This window comes from Poecilia latipinna, unplaced genomic scaffold (assembly GCF_001443285.1).
Source record: "Poecilia latipinna isolate Pla-1442-1.1 unplaced genomic scaffold, P_latipinna-1.0 Scaffold350, whole genome shotgun sequence".
NCBI classification, from domain to species: Eukaryota; Metazoa; Chordata; class Actinopteri; order Cyprinodontiformes; family Poeciliidae; genus Poecilia; species Poecilia latipinna.
Genome location: NW_015112966.1, coordinates 340,555 through 363,501, shown reverse-complemented (window position 1 = coordinate 363,501; position 22,947 = coordinate 340,555). Strand labels below are relative to the sequence as shown.

Sequence of the window (22,947 nt, the reverse complement as noted above, 5' to 3'; positions counted from 1 at the left end):
CACACACACACACACACACACACACACACACACACACACAGCAGTCCTCTGGCTATGTGACAAACAGCTTTTCTAATGAAGAGAACAGAGCAGGGATTAGAAACCATAATAGGACTAATGCTGCATTGTATAATTGGGGTTTCAGTTTGGGGAATACCTCAGAACACCCTCGGGAGGAAACCCAAGAGGCACGCTTGGAGAGCCTCTAGGCAAAAACAAGTAAGCAAACCTTTCACTGTGTAGAAGGAAATTCTTTATGGAAAAGGGGGGAAAAATCAAAGAAACCAAATAGTAGCTGCTTTCTAACAGCTCCCCAATCACGTAGGATCCTAAACACAACACATCAACGGTAAAAGGAGAAGGAAAACCTGCCGTCTGTCATTACACACATCACTCCTACCTTGGGTACCTTGCCGCCAAGCTGACGTTTGCTGTGGAGTCCTATGTCCTGGTCATGACAGAACAAATCATGCTAAAGTGGCGTGAAATTGTCCACCCAGTTGCCTGTCCCTCGTTACTTCCTTCTTCTCTTCCTCGTCCTAGAAACCCACCACCCTTCCCACACCACCCTGCAGCCCTCTTCTCCTCGCTGCCTCCTGGTCCACAGTAAAAAGCGGGAGGGAGCAGCCGAAGAGTATCGTCTCTGTCTCAGGATCGTCTCTGTCTCAGGATCGTCTCTGTCTCAGGATCAGCCGCACATGCACGCACACACTCAGAATCCTCTTTAATTGGCTTGTTCCAGCAACCAGGGGTGACTAATAAATCAAGGGGCTGAAATCACCTCCTGCGCTCCACTGATCCAGCAGAGAGGACACCGAGCGGAGCCGGAGAGCGCAAGAACGTGCACTAGAGGGAAGAAACGGTGTAAGGGAGACAGTGATGGAGAGCAGAAAGAGAGAGAGAGAGGGAAGCGGAGGGAGGGAGCGAGGGAGGGAGAGCATTATGTGTGTCAGCTCATTTGTATTCAGTGCTTGTTTTGCCTCTTCATCCCTGCCTTTTTCCATCCTTCTATCCATCTTCCCCCCTTTATCTACAGTTCGTCCCTCCATTCCTTTGCCTTTCTCAGCCGTGAACTGCGACCCAGGCGGGGGGGGGGGGGGAAAGGGGGAGGAAAGAATTCTGCAAACTAAGGGGCAGAGGTGCCGAGAGGACAGGAAGTGAGTTAATGACACATGGCTGCTGATACAGAGATGCAGGGGCAAAGACAAAGACGGAGGCTGGCCACAGCAGATGGCCACTACACACATCTGTTCATGTTTTAACTGCAAATATCCCTACGATGGGAAATCAAAGTTTACCAAGATGATCTGGAGGAAAATAGAATGTTCCGCTGTAAGACGTATTCTGCTGCTGCAGTTTCCACAGCCTGGATCTGGTTGCAAGATGAAATGACATCAGACTTGCATCGCGCTTTCCAGGACCTTCAAAGAGGCTTTGCAAGAAAATCTGTCATTTCCATTCACACACCAATGATGGCAACCTACTGGGGCGTTCTGGCTACCATGTCAGCCCTTCTGACCAACACCAGCAGGCAAGGCAGGTGAAGCGTCTTCCCCAAAGACACAACAACAGAGGCAGACAGACTGGGAATCGAACTGGCGACCAACTGCCCGGCAAACTCCTACCACTGTCACCACCGTCGCCCCGAGAGATTCTACGATCATCGTTACAACATCACTGTATTCAACTTTAGTAGCACAATGGACTACTTAGCATAAAACAAGGGTTTGCTAATATATTCCAAGTATAATGAGTTCACACTTTGGATGTTAATCAGTTATTCAGCCGGTTGGATGGAGTCTCACTGCAGCAGTTCCCAACACGCTAAAGTTCACAAAGAGAATCGGAAGCACAGTTGGAGAAGAAAGGAGAGAAGAAAATGTGACTTTATTGCAAGTCATTTATTGTCATGAAGCCTTAATTATAACCACAAACTTCAGTCCCCAACCAGTACCTGGTGTTAGGCCTTGGAGATGCTCCCTACATTACAGTCAAGTAATGTAGGGAGCATGCAACTAGTCCAAGGACACAATGACGGAAACGGACACAGATTCAAACCACAGATTCCTGCCGTCGTCACCATCGTTCTGCGTGACGTTACCTTTATTTGGATCTCCTTCTCCATGAATGTCTTCATCAAATTGCTCCTGTTTGTCTCCATGTATAAATGTCCAGCTACATTAGTGGAGGTAAACCTAAAGGAGGAGAGTCGTTGTGTATCGGTTCTGTTCTGACTGGATGTTTTAAATCTTCTCAATGCGAGCATCAACGAGTATGAATTTCTGTTTACTTCTCACAAGCATTGTAGCGCACACTGTACTCTCAGACTTCTGTTAGTGGATGAATTTCAGTGATCAGAAACGGTGTAATGGTTTATCTGTCAACATGTTTTTATTGAATTATTTATCATTTAAAATGTTCCACTTTTTTCTATAAGAAATTTTATTAGTTTTATGTTTTTTTCTTTAAAAAAAAATCAAATGACCTAAATAGAATTTTAAAAAGTTTTGATCAGAAGCCATGTATTTGGTCTGTAACATGGACCTCTACAGGAGTGGTAAAACAAGGTTCATCTTGGGTGTGTCTGTTGCCTGGCAATGCACACGCTTCATCATTATCATCATTATCTTAATGAAGTAGTAGCCTCTACTGGTCCTGTGTCACACCCTGATCAATATTTTAAGATTTGCTCATTAAATAAATAGCAAAACAAGAAATGGGTCAAGTCCAGGAATAGGTATTTCCCTAAATAATCTGTCAGTGAAATCCACTGCTCTTCTCTGTTACTCCCTCCTAATTACCACCTAACTGGACCCTTCCTCCCTCCTCCAGTGCTGAGTCGGCTGTCCTGCCCAGTGTGGGTCTCAGTGGGATTGTCATAGCGGTAGATGAGATATGGCCTGAGCAGGGCGAAAATGAGAAATCTGCCAGTTATCGAGCCATTATGGCTTACAGCACAGCGGATGGCTGTCCCAGGGGTCTACTCTCCACCTGGCCGTGTACCCGGCCTCATCGTGATGTGCTTCCCCCACTCGGTCTCCAGACGCAACGGAGGAAATCCCTCCATGCTCCATACCTGATGTCTGGAATGAGGAATGCCCATTACAGGCGGTAGGGGTTAAGGATATTAAAGGGGCAGCATTATATGTGTTTCCAGGAACATAGTGCCATAAAAACAGGCAAACCTTGTTTGAAAACAGATGAACATCACATCCTGCTGGAACCAAACCTGGAAATTTGGCTCTTGGGAGGCAGAAACTTTAAAGGAAGTTAACGTGAACTAAGTTGACTTTTTTGAAGTCTCATAATCCAAATTTGAAGGAATATGTTGTTGCTGACTTTCCATACGATCAAGATTAAGAAGAAGAGACTTTAAGACCTTGTAAGAAAATCTGGTTATCATCAGTTCTTTTAGTGGTTTCTAATTTGACTGTGAAAATTAAGAAGTTATTGCTCAAAATGACCTCCTAGTTTATGGCTGATGTTGATTAAACCGGATGAGGTGAAAACTATTTTTCCTCCTCTGTAAAGTGTCAGCAGAAGAGAGATTTTGCGAGGTTTTATTGAGAGCCTTGCATATTTACGTTCTGATTTCCTGCACAGCCATAAAAAAAAGAAAGAAAAAAAAGCCAAATAATTACCATAAACGCATCAACGCAAAGGGTCTACAAATACCAAGAGACGGCTCCAGCTGGTGTGCTCCTGTTTTATGGAGATTGAAAAAATTAATTCCTTCTCATGCGTTCGGAATTCTCGAGCTGTGATTGGGTGTTCCCACCGACCCACCCCACCCACTTACTCAGGATCCAGTGGAGTGGTCCCTTGTTTATTAACAATAAACCCCCGAGCCACAAAGTGAAATGATGCATGTTATTGCGATCACACCAGACGGGGCCCTAAGGCCGAGGAGCACCAAGGTAAAACTACAATCTCTCTATGATTAGATGTAAATGAGGGCAACGTAGATCAAGGGGGCAGCGGTCAGCTCCTAATGGTGGATGGCAGTGCAAAGCGATGTGAGTGACAGGTTGAAGACCTGCTCGGAAATCAGCTGAATTGGCGAAACCACGCCTAGCACAAGCTAGCTCTTAAACATAGCACTGCAAACGCTAAGATGGTGAATGTTATTTTGGACTACGGTGTTTGTCCTGCATTCATTTTTTTTGTCTAATAACTAAAGTCAATGAGAAAATGTAGAGATGTTAACATGGCTAATTATTAACTGATTATCCAAGTAAAAAGTGTCTGAAGATGCCTATTAGTGACATAGATGTATATTTATCAGATGATGTGCTTTACATTTTACCTACATAAATGTAAAGTACATTTGAACTCTGCAAATTTCAACTAGTCAGAGCCGTAAACCAAATGAAACGAGTTCAGGAGTAACGAAAAGGAAAAAAAACAAAAGCATTTCTGTTTTGAAGGGACAGTATTATGTAAAATCGACTTTTTTGAGCTTTACATCATGTCATAATGTTATTATTTCATCCAAAACATACCTGGAGCTTTGATTCCTTCATGCATGCTTGAGACGTCCTTTAATTTCCAGTGGCAACCGTTCAGCTGTGCAAAACACTTGGTCCCCACTGAGCTCCTTCAGACTAGCCAGCAGCAATTAGCAAACACCTGATGGAGCTGCACATCTGCTGAGCTCATTATATGAGCTGCCGTTCAGAGGAACGTTATTAAAGGGTGATCAGAGGAGCCGTGTTGTGATGACCAGGCTGAGTAAAGAACATCCGAAAAGCACAAGAAAAATCCAGAATAGATGATGAAAACGAAGATTTTACATGAACATTTACAGAGTCAAAACCAACAGAAATGGTGAACAATTGGCAAAGAAGCACAGCAAGTGTAGCTACAAAAGGCACAGATATTTGGTATGGAGCTGCTGCCAGGAGGCGGAGAGGTGGGAAAACGGCTTCTGTGTTCGGCAGATCCAGGATCAGAACCCAGAGCCGCCGAGGCTCCGCGTTCAGACTCCCACACGGTGAGGCAGAAAGCCTCCTCTGGTGGGACGATCAGCAGCGGAGGCAGAGGAGCGGTGGGAGGATCAGACGAAAAGTTTCACGTCTTAGAAAGATTTCTTCCTCATGTTCAATATGCTGCGCTGGCAGTTCATGCTGGTCAATACTCCTACAAATGGAACGCACCTTTATGCCGTCTGTCCACCGGCATCGACTTCAACACCACAGACTCACCACTGGATCTGTCTCAGCAGAACAGAAACATCTTGTTCCTCTGTAGGGGCAAATCAGACTCTTTATAAGAGTAAAAATATTTAAACACAAAATAATAATAAGAAACTGTACAGTAAGGGAAAATTAACAGTACAGGTACAAATGGCACGTAGTGCAATCATATATCACAATCAAATGATACCTTCAGTTGTTATAAAATTCTGTATATATCAAATATGACTCAATTTCCTTCATAGCTGAACAGCTTGAAATTGGGGCGCTGTCTCTTTAAGAAGCTCCTGCTCTTTCTGAAACTCCGTCTCCTGGAAGTCATCACAACATGGCTCTTCTATTAAACTTTTAACCAAGATTTTGCCAGCATTTCACTGAGGAGTAGATCATATAATGAGCTCAGGTGTTTGCTAATCGCTGCTGGCTAGTCTGGAGGCGCTGAGTGGGGGAGCGGCAGAGGAGGGCTGCTCTGAAACTGCAGCTCTGAGGAGGAGCTTCATCCTCAAAGGCGGAGCTAGGTCCAACTAAGCGTTTTGCACAGCTGAATGGTTGCCGTGGGAGATTTAAGGATTTGTCAAACATCTATGAAAGAATGAAAGCAATCTACAGGCATGTTTTTATTGAAGTTTAATAACATTTTAATAACATTATGACATAAAGCTGAAAAAAGTTGATTTTTGAAGGGAGTTTACCTAGATGTGACAGGTAAAGTCACATCTAGGTAAAGTTGGTCTAACTATAAAATGAAAACAATCAATTTCCAGAGATCAGACATTCACCCAGTGGTGTTCTGTTGCTGTGTATGTTCATTTGTATATTTTAAGAAGAAGAAAAATACACTCTTGTGTTTTAGTGTCTCTTTTTCTTATCAACTGTGTTTTAAAAAGACTAGAAATAAATCAAAAGAAAGAAACAACCTGAGTAACAGAAATATTTTTAGAGGACGGATCAGCAGAGGCCAGAAATATCTTTATCCAAAAATAGTTCTCCATCTGGAAAACTATTCTTACTTTGAGGCTTAAAGAGGTTGGCAATTTAAAACACTGCACAACAATACAAGCAATAATCAATTTCATTTGCTTGAATAAATTTCCCATATGTGGGACAATAACAGCTGTTTCTATTTGATATGATTCATATATTTTACACTCTAAATAATATCTAAAACCTGAAAATAGATTACAACCCAAAAGTCATTGGAGTTTATTAGAAATCTATGATAGATCAGTAAAAAGGGGTTATTTTTTTCAAAGGTTTTTATGAAGAAAAACTGGATTTATTGGTGTGAAAACTACAGATATTAAACACAAAGACACTTCACTGAGCTACATGTAACACATACTTTAACAAAAAGTTTCCTCATGTCCGCCCGCCCCTTTAAGGTCACAGGATAACAGTAAAGCGTTCTAGTTTAACATATAACATAATTAGACCTCTTCAGCCTGGCAACCTGTCCAGACACCTCTGATTTCAAGCAATTGCATTGTGAAATCTTTAGGGGAGCGTAATAGTGAAAATATTCAGTCACAACTTTTTTCTTGTAATAAACACGCTCTAAAATTCACAGAAGACGTGTAGCTGAGCTGAATGATGAAACTTTTGTTTAGCTCCCAGAACTTGAGCTGTTTTCACATGGCAGCATCGGCCTGATGAACAGGCTGAACGGACGTCCTGAAGCTGAATCCTGCTTCCTAACTTTGATGGATCGTGAATAAGAGAGAACGCCACCATGGCTCTATTCTAACAGAACGGTGCAGGGAAATCCAGGCGCGTCGCAAAGGTTCAATCATGACAACATCACGGCAGATTGGGGTTTTAGAGGGAACGTCTTGGTTTAATCGACCTTCAGTGAGACAAGCCGAACGCCCCGGTCCCCTCTCATCCCTCACCCCCATGGGAGGCTGGAGCCGCTGTGAAGAGCAGAAGGATGGAGGAAGGGCGGCTGATCGTAATGGGCATGAAGATTATCGAAAACAGAGACTTGAAATAGAGTTATTTAGGTCACGGGACAGAGAGACGGTTCATCTGTACGTATGCTGAGTGTTGTCGCTCTGAGCAGGTTGTGCAGACAGTATGCTACACGTCCTTCAGGCCACTTTGTGGGTGAGTCAGTGTGTGTATACTGGGTAGATCATATGCTTCCTCTGGATGATTATGGGTGTTTGCATGTGATGATGATGATGATGATGATGATGATGATGATGATGATGATGATGATGTGTGGCTGAAGCAGTTCCTGGAGTTCCTTTAGCAGGAGAGAAGCGTCCAATGGAGAATCACAAACTCTTAACGGCAAGAGAAGATCCAAGAATCAAAGAGTTTTTGATCTAGTGGCATTGAAATTGTTCTTACTTTGGGTCGTTAATAGCTTACCAAATCACATCTGGCTGTGGTAATATTAGTCAGTTTTATCTTTATGGTTATGGTTTTTAAGTCACGACTGACTGGGTGGAGATAAAGGAGAGTTTTCAGCTCTCAGCTTTCAGTTTCCTCAAGAGGCAGTATTATGTAAAAACATCCTGTTATAATGTCATCAAAAACATACCTGGAGTGTTACCAGGCGCTTCTTAAAGAGACAGAGGCCCATTTTCATGGTGTTACAGTACAAAGTCAAATTTCTTTTCAGTCATATTTGATATATAGAGCTTTTTTTATCAACTGAAGGTAACATACTTACTTGATTGTGGTATAAAATGGTACTATGTGCTTAGAGAATACATAATGCCGCCCCTTTAAGAATGCAGTCATGAGCTGAAAGTAGTAAATAAATAAAGTTCTTGTTCAATTTAATTTGTTGGTGGATGAAAGAATAGACTTTCTTCCACCAGTCTTCCAGTTTGCTCACTACAAGGAACAGAGCATCACTTTCCACTTGGGTGTTGATCAGAAGACAGAAACATGCATACCAAAGAACTGAGAGAGTCATAGCGTCCAACATGGAGCGACGGAAACACAGATATGTGGAAAGTGCTTGGCGTGCAACAGTGAGTAACATCAGCTCTCACCAATCTGTCGCCTGAGCGGAGGGAAAGGGTTAAACACCGACGGCTGCACAGGGCAGAGCTCGGCCTGATGGGAAACACGGCTTTGCCTAATTAACGAGCAGTTTACAGCGCCGCTCAGACGAGCTGAGGCGACGGGGCCCACAGCGTCCGTCTGCAACAGCCGCGACTTTGATGCTGATTTGAGTCAATGATGAAGTAAGTCACGCTGACATCAGGCCGCACGCAGGCCTCTGAAGGAAGACACAATCGGTGGCCCGCAGCCTGTGCTGCCAGAGATCAGTATCGAGGACTGTTAACAACAAAGAAGGACGCCCCTAAATAAAATCCTCTCTAACTTAAGTAGAGTCAATTAGTATTTGATTTAATCGCAGTATCAGCATCACTGTCAAGTAACTTCAGTTGTTACAAAAATAGCAAATATGACTTCAAAGAAATTTGACTTTGTAATTTAACTCTTTGAAATTGGGCCTCTGTCTCTTTAAAAACTCCTGCTCTTTTGAAAACTCCACCTTCAGGAAGTCATTACAACATGGCTCGTCTATTAACATTTTAGCAACTTTTTTAACTGCAATGAGCTCAGATGAGTGTTTGCTAATTGCTGCAGGTTAGTCTGAAGGAGCTGGGTGGGGTCATCAGGGGGGAGGGCTGGTCTGTGAGGCGAAAGCTCAGAAGCTTGGAAACAGCAGCTAAGAGGAGGAGCTGAGTGTCGAAGGCGGGGCTAGATCCACCCAAGTTGAATGGTTGCCATGGGAGATTAAAGGATTTCTCCAACAAAATGAAAGAACCAAGGCAACACTCCAGATATGTTTTTGATGAGGGGAATAAGATGATTTTATAAAATACTGATACTGACCCTTTAATATTGTATTATACCCATCATACCAAAACCAATGATGTCGGACATTGTAGCTTTTCTTGTTTTAAAACAAAAACATAAAAAAAACATGTTTCCTCCAGATTATCATGCTTTCAGAATCTGGTCATTCTTTTACCTCATTTTTTTAAACCTAGAATCTTCTGGTGCCTTATCTGTTGTATTTAGTCACACCGATGTGTGAAGTGATCACAGCCACTCCCAACCGCTTCGGTGTCACTTCTCACAAAACCTGAGAAAGCAGCGACACGCTAACAGGAGGCGACAGCAATAAAAGGCCATGTTGGTCCAGAAAAGAGACGGCAGAGGAAGAGAAGACTCTGCTGAAAGTTCAACATGGTTCGAAATCTGGGTGTGTCGTCTTTCCCCGTATATTTTCAGTCAGATAAGTCAGGAAAACAATGAACGTAATGGACATTTTTTCTCTGTATGCAATTTTAGCTTCGTGTCTCAAAAGATCCAATTAATATTTTTAAATTTTTCACTTACAAATAAGGATTTTTGACAGACTGCAGGTTAATTTGTCACTTTGCCCATTTTGTAATCACTCATTGCCTTTTCATCTAGTGCCACTCTGTTTAGGTGAATAATTTTAATGATTGACAACACAGAGTCATTGTAGACAGGAAAACAAGAGAAGTAAATGTCTGCCAAAAAATTTTGTGATTAGTCTCAGAAAGTTTCTAGGAAAAAAACACAAGGCCATTTCTGAGTTTGAAAAGCTAAAAATGTCCAAGTTTTGATTTTCAACGTTTGTCCAAATTATAAAAGAATTTGATTTTTGATTCAGAAATGTCCATGTTTTGGGGTTTTTTTTCCTAAAAAAAACTTCTGATTTTAATCTAAAAATTTCAGGGGGTTTTTTAATGGAAATTTACTCTATAGTTAAAGTTTAAATTCATTTTTAATATTTATTAACTGACTAAACCGTAAAAAGGCACAACAACATAACGCTGATTTAAGCCGTCTCTCTTACCACCTTTAAACTAAGACCCTCCGTGTAAACTTGAGTTTCTTATATAATGTTTCTGTTCCAGAGGTGAAGCAAAGGGAAACGTTTTAGCTTGACTGACATCTTCATTCCACCGTCAGTCAGAAGCAGCGATCTGGACCTGGCATCATGACAGGATCCATCATACGGCTCGACTGACAGGAAACAAGGATTTGTTGGAATGTAGATGTACGCTTTGTCCATGAACACCATCTTCTAGTAAAAAACAAAAGTATGATTTATTTTCTATTTCTCAATGGTTCATACAAGAACATTAAAAAAATGCAGTTTTACTGCCAATTATCAAATGACTAAAGTATATTTTCTGTTTTTTATTGCCCTTTTCTTCTTTTCCCTCTGATTTATTTCTTATTTACACGTCTAGTCTCTCGTTTCAGCTGACTTCCTTTCCTCTTCTCTGTAGAGTGAACCTCCTCTGCCTGGTCTCTGCTAAAATAGTTTGTATGATATCTAAAAATATATTTTTACCAGTGTTCATCATCACCGGTACATTTCAGAAATTTAGAGATTCATTGAAAACGTCAAAAGTTTTTTTGTCGCTCATCTCAGAAAGTGAACTGGATCCATTATGTAAACTCCATACACATAGTGATACATGTTACTGAAACTCTTAACAAACTGATACCATCATTCCAAGCAAACTAGTAGTAAAGTTGGAAGGAAGGAAAACGTGTGGTGGGAAAAGTTTCAAGTTCATGTTAAAGGTAACCTAACCAAATATGAGGACGCTTTATAAAATATCCTTTTTTTTTTTTTAAGAAAAGAAATAATCTTGCGCATTATTTCAATTTCTGATGCACAAAATTTTGGGTTTCCATTATGTGGAAGCCATGAAAATCAGAATTACAAGGAATAAAACCTTATATTTCATTAATATATAATAAATCTATATACGAGTGATACTCTCTGAAATGAACGACAAAAATGATTGAACTTTCCACTATATTTATTATGTATTATAGATATATCTGTATGGTTTTCAACATCATTACCTTTCTAAATCAATGGCTTACATCATTTTTGCTGAAAAAAAAAATGAATAAAAGTCAAGGCTTCTTTTTTGCCAAAAGATGATTTAGGCAAAAGAAAAAGACTTTAGCCATTATTTTTGGAAGGTGATAATATGCTATATAATATTTTTTTATTATTGCATTGATATACAAGAAGCATTGTTCTCCTCCCAAATAATCACTATAATTCTCTCCACATGTGGTTGCGGGATGAGGGGCCAATTAAAGCCCCTACAGGCCGTTTTCCTAAACTCACCAGAACTCCATTAGCTCAGTTCACACACGGACAACGGTCTTAGGCGGCCTATCAGGCGCTCCGAAGCAGACGTTCCCTTATCTCTGCCGCAATAATAAACAGCCATCAATGGTAAATGATGATGCATCTCAAAGGGATCCAAATCCACCTGACTTCAAACACCGAGTCCTTCAGCGGGGAGCGGCTTTGATGTGGCCTGTCGCTGCGCCGCTAACCGTGGAGCGTTCTGTTTACTCCAGGCTTCTGCTGCAAATCCACCAGGGAACGCCAAATTCAGTAGTTAGCAGACTTATGAATGTCATGCTAACAGTTCAAAGTATGGATGAAGTTAATTAGACATCTATATTTTAAATTTTCTTGCCATTTCTTTTTTTTTTATCTGAGGAATGTCAGGGATTTGATAACGCCGTGAGAAAAGGGTGAAAGGTAAAAGTGCTGCTTTCCAACTCCGTCTTTTCCACTTCAATATTTATTTATCCATTTAGCATCTGAAATGTGGCATGTATAAACTTGGTTCATTATTTGACTAAAGTCTAGTTTTTAGAAATGCACGAGTCTCAAAATAAATGATCAGCTGCACTTATTTTGATATGAATATGATTATTTATATTTGTCAAAAATAATTGCAATGGCAATAGAAAGTAACCTTATCTAAAGAGTCACATCTAAAGCTGAAACTAAATCATACTGGGATGGAAAAGCTTGGAGGAGGAACTGAGAAATGACATGAAAATCAGTTTTTAAAGAGTTTTACACAGAAACAGAAGAAAACAAACAGTAAAATCAAAGCATGAGGCGAGTGACAATCACACAGCAGAGTCTGGGAAAGTCATGCAGCTTTTTATTTTTCTGTCAGCTTCTAAGTGAGAAACAAATACCAAGACCTGATCACCAATCAGATTTGGTTTTTCCTCAACCCTAAACCTTTTTAATCCAGTTTGCGTTCAAAATCTGATTCAATCAAATGCAATTAGAAACCGACCCGCTCCGCATTTGGAATCGAACACAAAAACTTCTTTAGTTTCAACCAATCAAACTGAGTGAATCAGCGATTATTTGCTCAGTTTTATCTTAATCGACATTCGAAGACAAAGATGTCGTTGCAAGAAAAAAATATTTCATCACTAAATCTCACTTTCATCCAGTCACACGTTGGTTTTCTCAAGCTTGGGTGTAGCCATTCTCTCTGAACAACAAACACATCGTCTCTTTGACTTGGGCAGGAATTTGTTCCAAAAAACTCATTTTTTCCCCACATTTGAAATGAAACTAAGAGGTACTATAATGTCTTTTTTTTTTTTTTTTTTGCAAATTGATGTGTTTTGTTCAACGTCCCCCAGATGTGCTGATTCTGTCTTGTTGAAAAGAGCCGTAGTTCTCTGTAACTCACACCATTCGCCTCCGTTTTGGTTTTAGGAAACTGCCGAGGCTTTACATGCTGTGGGAGCTCTGAGACTTATCAGCATAAAACAGTGTTTCCTGATAAACAGACTGTCCACACTGGGACACCCACCCACTCATCTCACAGTGTGGCTATGTTTATATTAGCCATTTGAAATGAAAAGGAAAGAATTAGGGCATTATAAGTTCACATTTTTAAGCACAATGTGTGTATATCCATGCACTTTATACTTTCCAATGATGTCAGAAATGTTATTATTTATGTGTATGTTGATTGTTGTGGTTTCTACGTTTGGTTTTCTCTCTTTCTGCAGGTTTAGAGGCAGACTTTCCCTTTTTCATGTCTCTGTTCATTACATTTGAAATACACCCAGAGATAGTTCTAATAAAGTTTCATAGATGTATCAAGTGGAGCATGATGGTGAGAGCCGTAACGCTCCGCTTGTGAAAGTGAATCTGTTGGGCCTCACCTTCACACTAGAACATCAATTCTTTAGTGTCACACTGCTGGGCAGGAAATATAAAAGTAAGAGAAAAATCAGACATATTTTAAAAGTGATTCACTTTTTAGACTTCACCTCATTATGTAGGGTGTCTGCTGAAGAAGTCGTCAGTCTTTTCTGTGATTTTATGATCATTTTCAGATCATATTGTGATTGAATATGATCACAATATTCAATCACATACCGAAACGTCTACTGTTCAGCGTTGTAGTTTTGCATATGACGCAAGGTTACTATGGTTACATAGACAGCAAAGCACCGAAAAAGTAGAGCTCACTCTTTCATTTTTCCTCTCCATGCTGGATTCATTCTGTCATTTTCACCTCCCATTGGATCAACAGTGTCTCCACAGCCTGACATTTGAGCCTGAATTCTCCATCAGTAATCCTCTGAAGGCCTGGCCGGAGTTTGCTCTGCCACTCGTATACAAATCAAGCCGGAACAGCAGCAACCGTCACACGGCGTAGTCCAGCTTGTTTACAACTCCCAGTAAGAGCGCAGAGATCCCTCAGCATGCAGACAATCTGCTGAGTCACTGAACTATCCGTTCTCGTACCCCTACTCTCCGGCCAGCTGTATCTCCCTTCGTTATTCTCTACTAAAAATATCCCCTCTTCCCTCTCTCTCTTTCTCTCTCTGCCTGTTACATACAGAGAACGCCTTGTCTTTAGGGAGCATAGCAGCAAAAAGGGAGTTGCCGAAGTGTAATATCAAAACGAGGGTGTCTTCCACAACACGTACTAGAGTTTTCACAACCGAGACCAGATCGCTTTCACTGGAAGGAGACGCGATCGATTGAGTTGCCTCATTCGACCGATCCAACTGCACGGTAAGTACCGATAGATTCAGAATTACATGGAATGTAATGAGATCAAAAGGACTTTCCTCTGCTGGACTCAGAGTTCAGAGTTCAGAGTTTCAGAGACAGTCGTGGCAAGAAAGTTCTCAGAGTTTGTGCAGTGCAAAATAGTGAACAAGGATTTCTGTACTACTCACACCTCAACTGCCTTGGTGCTGATGCTTTGCAAGTAGGAGGGAATTACCACAAAGGAAGAAGACAGAGAGGAAAACCTGTTGGATAGAAGTCTGATTTAAAGACGCAAAGTCCGGTGGAGTGATTTTGAAGTAGAACCAGATGAAATGGTAGAAAACAGTAAACAATTTGTACTTGTACAGCCCTTTATTAAGTCCACAGGACTTCTAAGTACTTCACACTACATTCAGTCATTGAAGGTATAGGCAGTCTGATTTTTTTTTTTTATTGTCCTCCCATGTTAAAGTCTGACCATTGGTGTGTCCCATGACTCTCACATCATGTCATGCCTTGTCACTGCCAAACCGAGATGCTTGCAAGCTGAGGTCGTGCTCTGATGTAGCGTTCCGGGCGAGGCCGCTTGGACTTCGTTACGGTTTTGGATTCGCTCCTCAATCTCACCAGCAGCTTTCAAACAAAAATCTCCTGAGAGACGTGGGACCCGACAACAGATGACCTACAGTTTCTGTGAAAACTTTACACCTAGATCAACAGAAGGGATGTTTGAATTTTTCGGAACCATTTTTAACTTCGTAGATTCATTTTTAGATATGTGTATGATGCTTTGAAAAAATCTGCATGCGTACCTTAAAATAAATCTTCAGGTGTGCCTCTGAATTAACTCAAAAGTCATGACATCATCATAATCAACTTCATTAAGTTAAACTTTAACAAATCCAAAATTATTATTTTTTAAATATATATATATATATATGCAGCCCTCATTATTCTGGCATTTGAAAACCATTTTTGCCAACCTAAGCTACATAAACTTAAAGTTTTAACAATCCTCACCTAGTCTGAACATTACTTCAAGGATCTTCCAGAATCAAGAGGAGAAAAGACGCATTAAAAATAGAAATCTAACAATATCGGACAAAAAAAAAAAAAAGTCAATGAATGGGAGCAGAGATGTCAAAACAATGTAGCGTTTATTTGATGTAGGACGAAAAGGCTCTCCATTAACTATTTGTGTGATTCCTGCAGGCTACACACATTTGAGGATAAACAACACTACATTATGTCTCCCCAGTGGCTGCTCATGCTCACTGGAACAGCCTCCCACACAGTGCAACACACACTCCGTTTCCCAGCCTGAGGCTTCCTCAGCTGCAGACGGTTCGTAGTGCAGGTGAACGGGTGGAACGTGAAGATGGAGGATAAACCTCCCACAGTGAGGAAGATGATGTCCTGACAGCCACATATGTTACTCTTGAAGTTAAAACTTAGTGTTGGGGGGAAAATCGGCTTTACTTTATTGATAAAACTGAGAGATGTGTGATTAAAATCTTAAGTCTTGGCACAACCTGATAGTCAGAAATCAATAGCTTCACACTTTGTCTGCATCAGTTGTTGTAGTTCTGTAAGTACCAGCCTGGATGCGATGTGGTTCAGAGAAATGAATCCAACAACCTGCGTTCTGAATCACCAATCAATGCCAAAGTCACACACAACTTATCTTTAAATCAAATCAGAGTTAAAAATTAAATATCCCAACTTTACACTTGGATTCCTTGAGTCAAAAAAAAAAAAAACTGTCACACACAAGATACACAGCATGACCAGATGCACACCGCATTGCTTCAGACCCAGTGTTCTTTGAAGACAGGGAGGTCTTTGACTAGGACAGAAAGTTCAGGATAATTGTCTTTCTACAGTTTGCCGTTGTGCTTCCTTATGTCGAGGAAAATCCACAGGCTCTCTCTGTGTTTTGGTTTGTCGTGGCCTTTTATGATGTCAAAGGTCAACTCTGCCATTTAGGGATCTATCAGGCCAATGGGTTTGACTTTTCCCCTCTAAAGGTGAAATGGTATGAATGCTGGGATCTGGAGTTATTTTACCAGTTCAGGCATCAGAAGTTACACACTGCTATTTGTTGTTCACATGGTTAAACGGTTGAATCTGGAAAAAACTACTGGAAAACTCCAAAACAACCGAAACACTGAGTTTCGTGAAATCAAGTTTAAACCCGCACCTGTTCAAAACGGCCTTTGATTAGAAGTAAAAGGAAAATTGATCAATGTATCTGGTGTGTATTGATTATTTTGATGGTGGCATTTGACGAAACGTAGTGTTTGTTGCTTGTTTCTCGATTGTTTTCATGATGTTAAGCACTTTGAGATGCTTTGCTTCTGAAATGTGCTTTACACATAAACTTGGTTTCAATCCCAACAATGGGTTTCAAGTTATCTTGTCGTGGATTAGCATCTGAGGCAGGTGATTTTCTTACCGCTTAGCAGCAATCTGCGGCGCGTGTTTCCTCTAGTCCCTGTCTGACATCAGCAGCCTGTTTGCTTTAGTCATCCCAAATGAGATCCAAGATGGCAGCACCACAAGCTTTTGTTCAGCTCGTTGTAGTGGAGATAAAATGACAGACGACCGCAGCCAGATGGCAAGCTGTTCATCTTGATCTCTTGAACGAGCGCTTAAGAAATGCAGCAATGCGCCCGCCCGTTGTGCAATATGTCTTGTTGTGTCAAAGCGCGTCTCCGTGGCTCTAAATGATCCAAAAACGTAAATGCAGAGAAAAAGATCTGTCAGACTGTGTAATTTTTCAGCAAACGGAGCAGCGTGGTGTTGCAATTTTTAGACACAATGTTTTCACTGTCAGCTTGTCGTACTGGAAACACTTATTTCAAGTTTCAAGGTACGTTGCCTTCTGAAAGTCATCAGACATCTTGGACTTTCTCACGTTTTGTCATTTTACAGTAACATCTAAGCATCTTGAAGTAACTGAAAAGCACTATAAATATGTAATGTATTATTATTGTTAAAATTATATACTTTATTGGTATTTTAAGCAACAACACAAAATTGTACACAATTATGAAGAGGGAGAAAAAGTATTTGTGATTTTAAAGAGGCAGTACTGTGTGTTTCCAAGAACAATGTGCCAGTTTTATAGCACAGTCAAGTAACTGTTACCTTCCCTTGTTATAATGACTTTTTTTAAAGTCATATATTAGATATGACTTTAAAGAAATTTGTCTTCCTTATGACATCTTGAAATTGTACCACTGTCTCTTTAAGAAACTCCTGCTTTTTCTGAATCTCCGCCTTCAAGATGTCACCTCAACATGGCTCCTCTATTAACCCTTCAACAACATTTTGACCAGTGTTACACTGACAAGTAGCTCCTATAATGAGCTCATCAGATTCGTAGTTCCTCCAGGTGTTATAAACGTGAAAATTTTCCAGCTGTATGAAAAACAGTGCAGAGTTTTCTCCAATCGTATGAATGGAGATCAGAGGCCTCCCTACTCAGCTATGAGTAGGGAGCCAATAAATAAGGGGAAGCATTCTGACATCTTTAAAGCAAGTGGACAAGCAGAAGCCAATGAAATAAGCCACTCTTGGTCCAGAAAAGTTTCAGTTATCAACATTCATGAAAACACTTATGAAATGCTTGTTCCACGTTCTATACAAAGTGGGAACATTTGGGACACAGAGACATCTGGCTCTTCTCCCTGATTCACTGCTGTGAATCACTGGTTAGGAGCTATATTGTGTTTGTATTTGTGCTGAAACATATTTTGTCTTTGGCATTGGGTGCGTGTGTGTGCCTGTGTGTGTTTGTCAGGAAACAAACCAAAAGTCAAAAGACGCCTGAGGAGGACACTAAAAAGGCAGCTGCTGCCAGAAAGGAGGTCTCTTAGCAAGAAAACACAGACTATCAACTGTTCTACTGCAGTCACAAACACACAGCGACTACTGGGTACGACGAAATACACAAAAGGCAACATGGTGTATTCTTTCACAGACTGAAGCTCAGTGATAAATTTATCTAGACGGGGCATTTCAGTTCATTGTCTTCTAATCTGTTAAAGAGGCAGAAACATGTTTTACCAGACACATGGTGCCATTTTGTTACTTTCAGTTTTTATAAAAATGCTGTAGACATCAAATTTGACTTCATAATTTAACACCTTGAAATTGGGTCTCTTTCTCTTTAAGAAGCTCCTGCTCTTTCTGAAACTCCGTCTTCAGGAGTTTCAGAAAGAAACTCAACATCATTACTCTATTAACCCTTTAATAACGTTTTTACCAGTGTTTCACTCAGAAATAGCCATTATGATCAGCTCGACAGACTCACAGTTCCACCAAGTTGGTTGCTAATTGCTGCTGGCTAGTCTGAAGGAGCAGAGTAGGGGAGTTCTGGAGGGGTGTGCTGCTCGGTGAGGCAGCTCAGAGGAGGAGCTTCGTCCTCGAAGGCGGGGCTAGGTACATCCAGGCATTTTGCACAGCTGAATGGTTCCCAAACCTGTTTAGTGTGTTTTTATTTAAACTTCTTTGCAAAAAACTTCATGGCAAAATTGCTAATTATGAATTTCTTTCAAGTCATATTTCTACATCATTTTTTATAACTTCTGAAGGTTACATAGTTACTTGAATGTGCCATAAATTTTCAGTATGTGGATGGAAAACATAATACTGTAATTAGCTGAACATCAATATCTATGTACACATTGCTCCTTTTATGTTTTCTTCTGACGGCTCAATGCTAACATCAGCTGTTAGCGCATGAAGCAAAAGTCAAATCTCATGTTTTTGAATACAATGTGGCCAATAAAACTCATTCTGGTTGTAATGTGGCAAAGTGTGAAAAAGTTAGGATCCTTTTGTGAGGGGCTGTAGTCAAACTTTAAGAGTACAGTCGACATATCATCCAATCCTCTATGGCAGCCCAGTGCTGGGCTAAAACACAACCACATCGCCTGTTGACATAATGGAGCTAATCTTGTCTTGCTATTTGTCTCACTATGACTGAAATGTTCATGGGCTCAGGAAATGGAGACGGGGGGGTTGAGAGGGGTCACATTAAAGGGTCAGTGTCTATTTAAAGCCTGTGAGCGTAATTAGCCCCTAAAAACCTCTCTTTCCTCGCCTGGGGACGGACATCAACAAGGTTGAACAAGGTCAAGAGTTGAAAGTACGGGTCGTTAGCTTGAAGTTAGCTTATTTCTCCACTATATCAGTCTCTTTGTGATGCCTGTCTAGAAATCTTTCCCAGAAGATGATTAACCGTAGCTAAGGCCTGAGCTGAAGAAAAAAAATTTAAAACAAAGTGACAGAGCGGAGCTACGGAAGGAAAACAGCTCGGCTTTGAGACAACAGCTCCCTTGTCTGTAATTGTCTCTCCACCGTGCGGGATCAGGGCTGTCACAGGGACTTTTGCAAACCCGTCCTCATCACATGTCAACACTGTGAATAAAGTTGAAATAAAGGTTGAAGTGGAAACACAAAAAGTGATGATGTGAAACTAAAAGCTTTGCAGCTAATACATCACTATGGGCAAAAGTAGAAAGAAAGAAGCTCAGAAATGTGGTTGAATATTTTGTTTTATGTGTTGGCAGTTTTGTAATGATTCCTATAGCAGCCCATTAAAACTGTTTAACGAGGACATCTAGTGGCCACATTGTTTTCAGCAGTCAGGAAACATACCAAGGTTAGTAATAATAAAATCAAACTTGATTTCAAGAAAAGTTTACTCATCGTGAGCATGAATATCATTCATTTTGAGCTCTTTAGATGCCGTTGATCTGCTTTGAGGGTGTGACGGTTTAAAAATAACGTATCCCTACTGACGTCTAAACATGTTTTCTTCTGCAGTTTTTAAAGAAAGGGTCGATCTTTAATCCAGTTAAATGGCACAGCGAATGTCTCATGAAGCTGGTGGACAAGATGGCCAATCAGGTGAGAAAAAACAATCCTCCTTCTAATTGATTGAAGTTTAATCATTGCTAATATTCTTGTTTTTTTTTCTTGCTCTTCTGTTCTCCAACTAAATATGTTTTTTTTATTCAATGTCGTCGTGTCCAAGTTCAGCCCCAAGGGTACAAACTGCAGTGAGCAGCATGTGAACTACGTTATTTTTAGCCTTTTGTTGTTTCTTTATGTTAATTTTTTATGGCCGTTGGAGGCCTGAGAGGAAAGGGGGGGAGGGGGTGGGGGGGAGCTGGATTTTCTAAACTGGGTTGTTTTTACCTTTGTGGAACTGCAGTTTGAAACGCCTTGGCTTCAAACCTTTAGACTTAGCATCTATAAGTTGCCAAGTCCTGAAACTTTTAGGTGTGTCCCTTGTCCTACACACTTGAATTAAATGGTGAAACTGCCTCACTAGCATGCAGTCAAGCTTTACAGAACTCTGCTAATGAGCTAATATTGGAGCCAGGTGTGCTGAAGCAGAGAGACTTCTAAAAGCTGCAGGACACTGAGGACTGGAGTTTGAGACCACTGCCTTAACCCATTGTTCCAACTTCAATTACTTCAATTTTTTTACTTTACTTGTGATTGTACCAGTTTTTCCCTTTGAGAGATGTGCGACTCTTAATGCAAATCAAATCAAGTAGCTTACATTGCTTACCTTCATGTGTACCATTTAGTTTCTCAACCACCTAGTTTGTCAAATACCTTCACTTTGTCTTTGCAGTCCTTGGGATGTTGGCTGTGCAGGTGGAGAGAGACCCAAAGACGGGTGCCACCGTCATCAAATCAGTGGCCCCCATCTCCTCACCTCCTGGTGCTGCAACATCTACAACCATCTTTGACGATGGGAGGAAGAGCATCCACACTGTTGGCGGTTTGGTAGGCGAACCTTCGACCGAAGAGCTTGGCGAGATGTTGACCGTCATTAATGACGTTGGGATGACGGTGCTGCTGGATGATGTAGCAGTAACGCCAAACAAGATAGAGATTACCACTGGGAATGTAGAAAGAAACAAAAGTCAAGATCACGTCCTGAGTTTCACCCCTAATGGCACATCAAAGGAGGACTATACACAGTTGGACAGCTCTGGCTATAAATGGGAAGCTGAGAGGATAAAAGAGTGTGCAAGTGTTAGAATCCCAGATAAAGAAACCAAGATCGTCACCAAAGACACTACAGAAATTCTGGAGAACATAGAGGGTCAAAGCCTGGAGGAAGATCCAGTCACCCTTGTGTTCCTGGGTTACACTGACGCAACGCATGAGGAGGATCACAATGAAGAGGACTACGAAGGCATGCTCACTGCAGAGCGGGTCATTATTACTGAGGACGGTGAAGAACACGTAGTGGAGCCAGAAACCACTGCTTCACTACAATCGCCCTCGGCAAGCAAAGGAGAGCAAGAGACTCAGAAAAAGACTCAAGACACGACCCTTCAGGATGTTCCACTGAATGATAACGCAGAACCTGAAACCCAGAGAGAAGACAGTGTTGGGAATGACGGCGGGCAGAAGAAATGTCGCTGTTGCTCTGTCATGTAAAACATAACTAATGGAAGATGATGCATTTTTAGACACGTATTTCCCTTGAGCTCAGTCTTCATCAAAGTTAGATGTATCTCTGCTTCCCCCTCCTACTGGGCAGAGCACAGAATTTCTTTTTCAAGACTCAAGCAAAAAAAATTTGGTCATACAACAGCCAAAAGAATTCGATACTGTATGTTTGGGGATTGCTGTCTGTATCATTTTTCATGTTCTTGCCTGGTTTAAGGTGTAATTTGTCAAGTTTTATGTTCTTGTTAGGTATAAAAACTGTGACATCTCTTGACTAGATGCTTCAAGAATGCAGTTGCCACAAAGAACAAAAGCATGGTTGTGCCGCTATGGATACTTTGGTCTAAGTTTGCTCATGTAGGAGGGATTGCTGAAAAGAATAAGGAGATTTTAATATGTTGAATTGACTTCAAATCGGACTGCCTTATTAGATTAAATTTATTTCTTTTATTGAGGCTATTTAATAACTTTATATATTACATTTCTTACGTTTGTTGTATAACAAGAACACCTTGTGCCTACCTAACTCCTAACGTCTGTGCCTTTTTTTCAGTAAATACAGAACGAATAAATAATCTTGATGTAAAGTTACACTGTGGTGCTAACAAAGGCGTGTTTTGAACCCTCTTAAACCTACGCATACAAAAAGGTTTAACCGTGTACTAATCTTTTATGTTAAATACAGCTAACCAGCAGGACAAATAAAATCATCTGATAGTGATTCTCTACTCACACTCTGAGAAGAAATGGCATCAAAACCCCTAAATCCTCTCAAAAAGAATTATCCACATTATTTCTATATTTCATAATGCTATATTCCAAAGCAAATACAGATTAAAACATGAAAATATCAACCTTTTGCCTCTGTCAGGATAACTTAAATCATAGCTAAAGCTTCATGTTTCAAAGAATGGGAGGATGACGCAAATAAACAGACGCTGATTATACATAACCAGGAAATTCAGCTACTTTGTCATCTACCTTTTAATGAAATTGAGGTAGAATATATATATATATATATATATATATATATATATATATATATATATATATATATATATATATATATATATATATGAATTGTATATTTGATCATTTAATGTAGTAATTTTAAGTTCAGAATGATGGCAGGATATTATGCACTGATAAATTACTGATCCTGAAACAGGTTTTTATCACTCCTTATATCTTAGTAAATCCTTGTTATGGTGGCATAGCCTTCTCGTTTTCAGGTGATTGGTGCTCCATGAACTGGCTAAAGCTTGGGATGTTTTGTAACCTGACCCTGCTTACGGCTCTATGACATTATCACTGTGTTACTTAATAGTCTTTATGATGCTGCTTGTTCTCTAACCAGTGTCGCTTCCAAGAGAGGGGCAGCGGGGGCCATGGCCCCCT

The 22,947-nt window shown here is 40.6% G+C and overlaps 1 protein-coding gene across 1 annotated transcript; it reads left to right on the top strand.

Annotated features, from left to right (window-relative positions):
• The first annotated feature begins 13,836 nt into the window (after positions 1-13,836).
• Positions 13,837-22,277, top strand: LOC106949554 (paralemmin-2-like). Its single transcript, XM_015035888.1, has 3 exons — positions 13,837-14,085; positions 19,900-19,983; positions 20,720-22,277. The coding sequence occupies exons 2-3, from the start codon at positions 19,935-19,937 to the stop codon at positions 21,535-21,537; spliced, it is 867 nt and encodes a 288-aa protein (XP_014891374.1). The 5' UTR covers positions 13,837-14,085; positions 19,900-19,934; the 3' UTR covers positions 21,538-22,277.
• Positions 22,278-22,947: the final 670 nt, after the last annotated feature.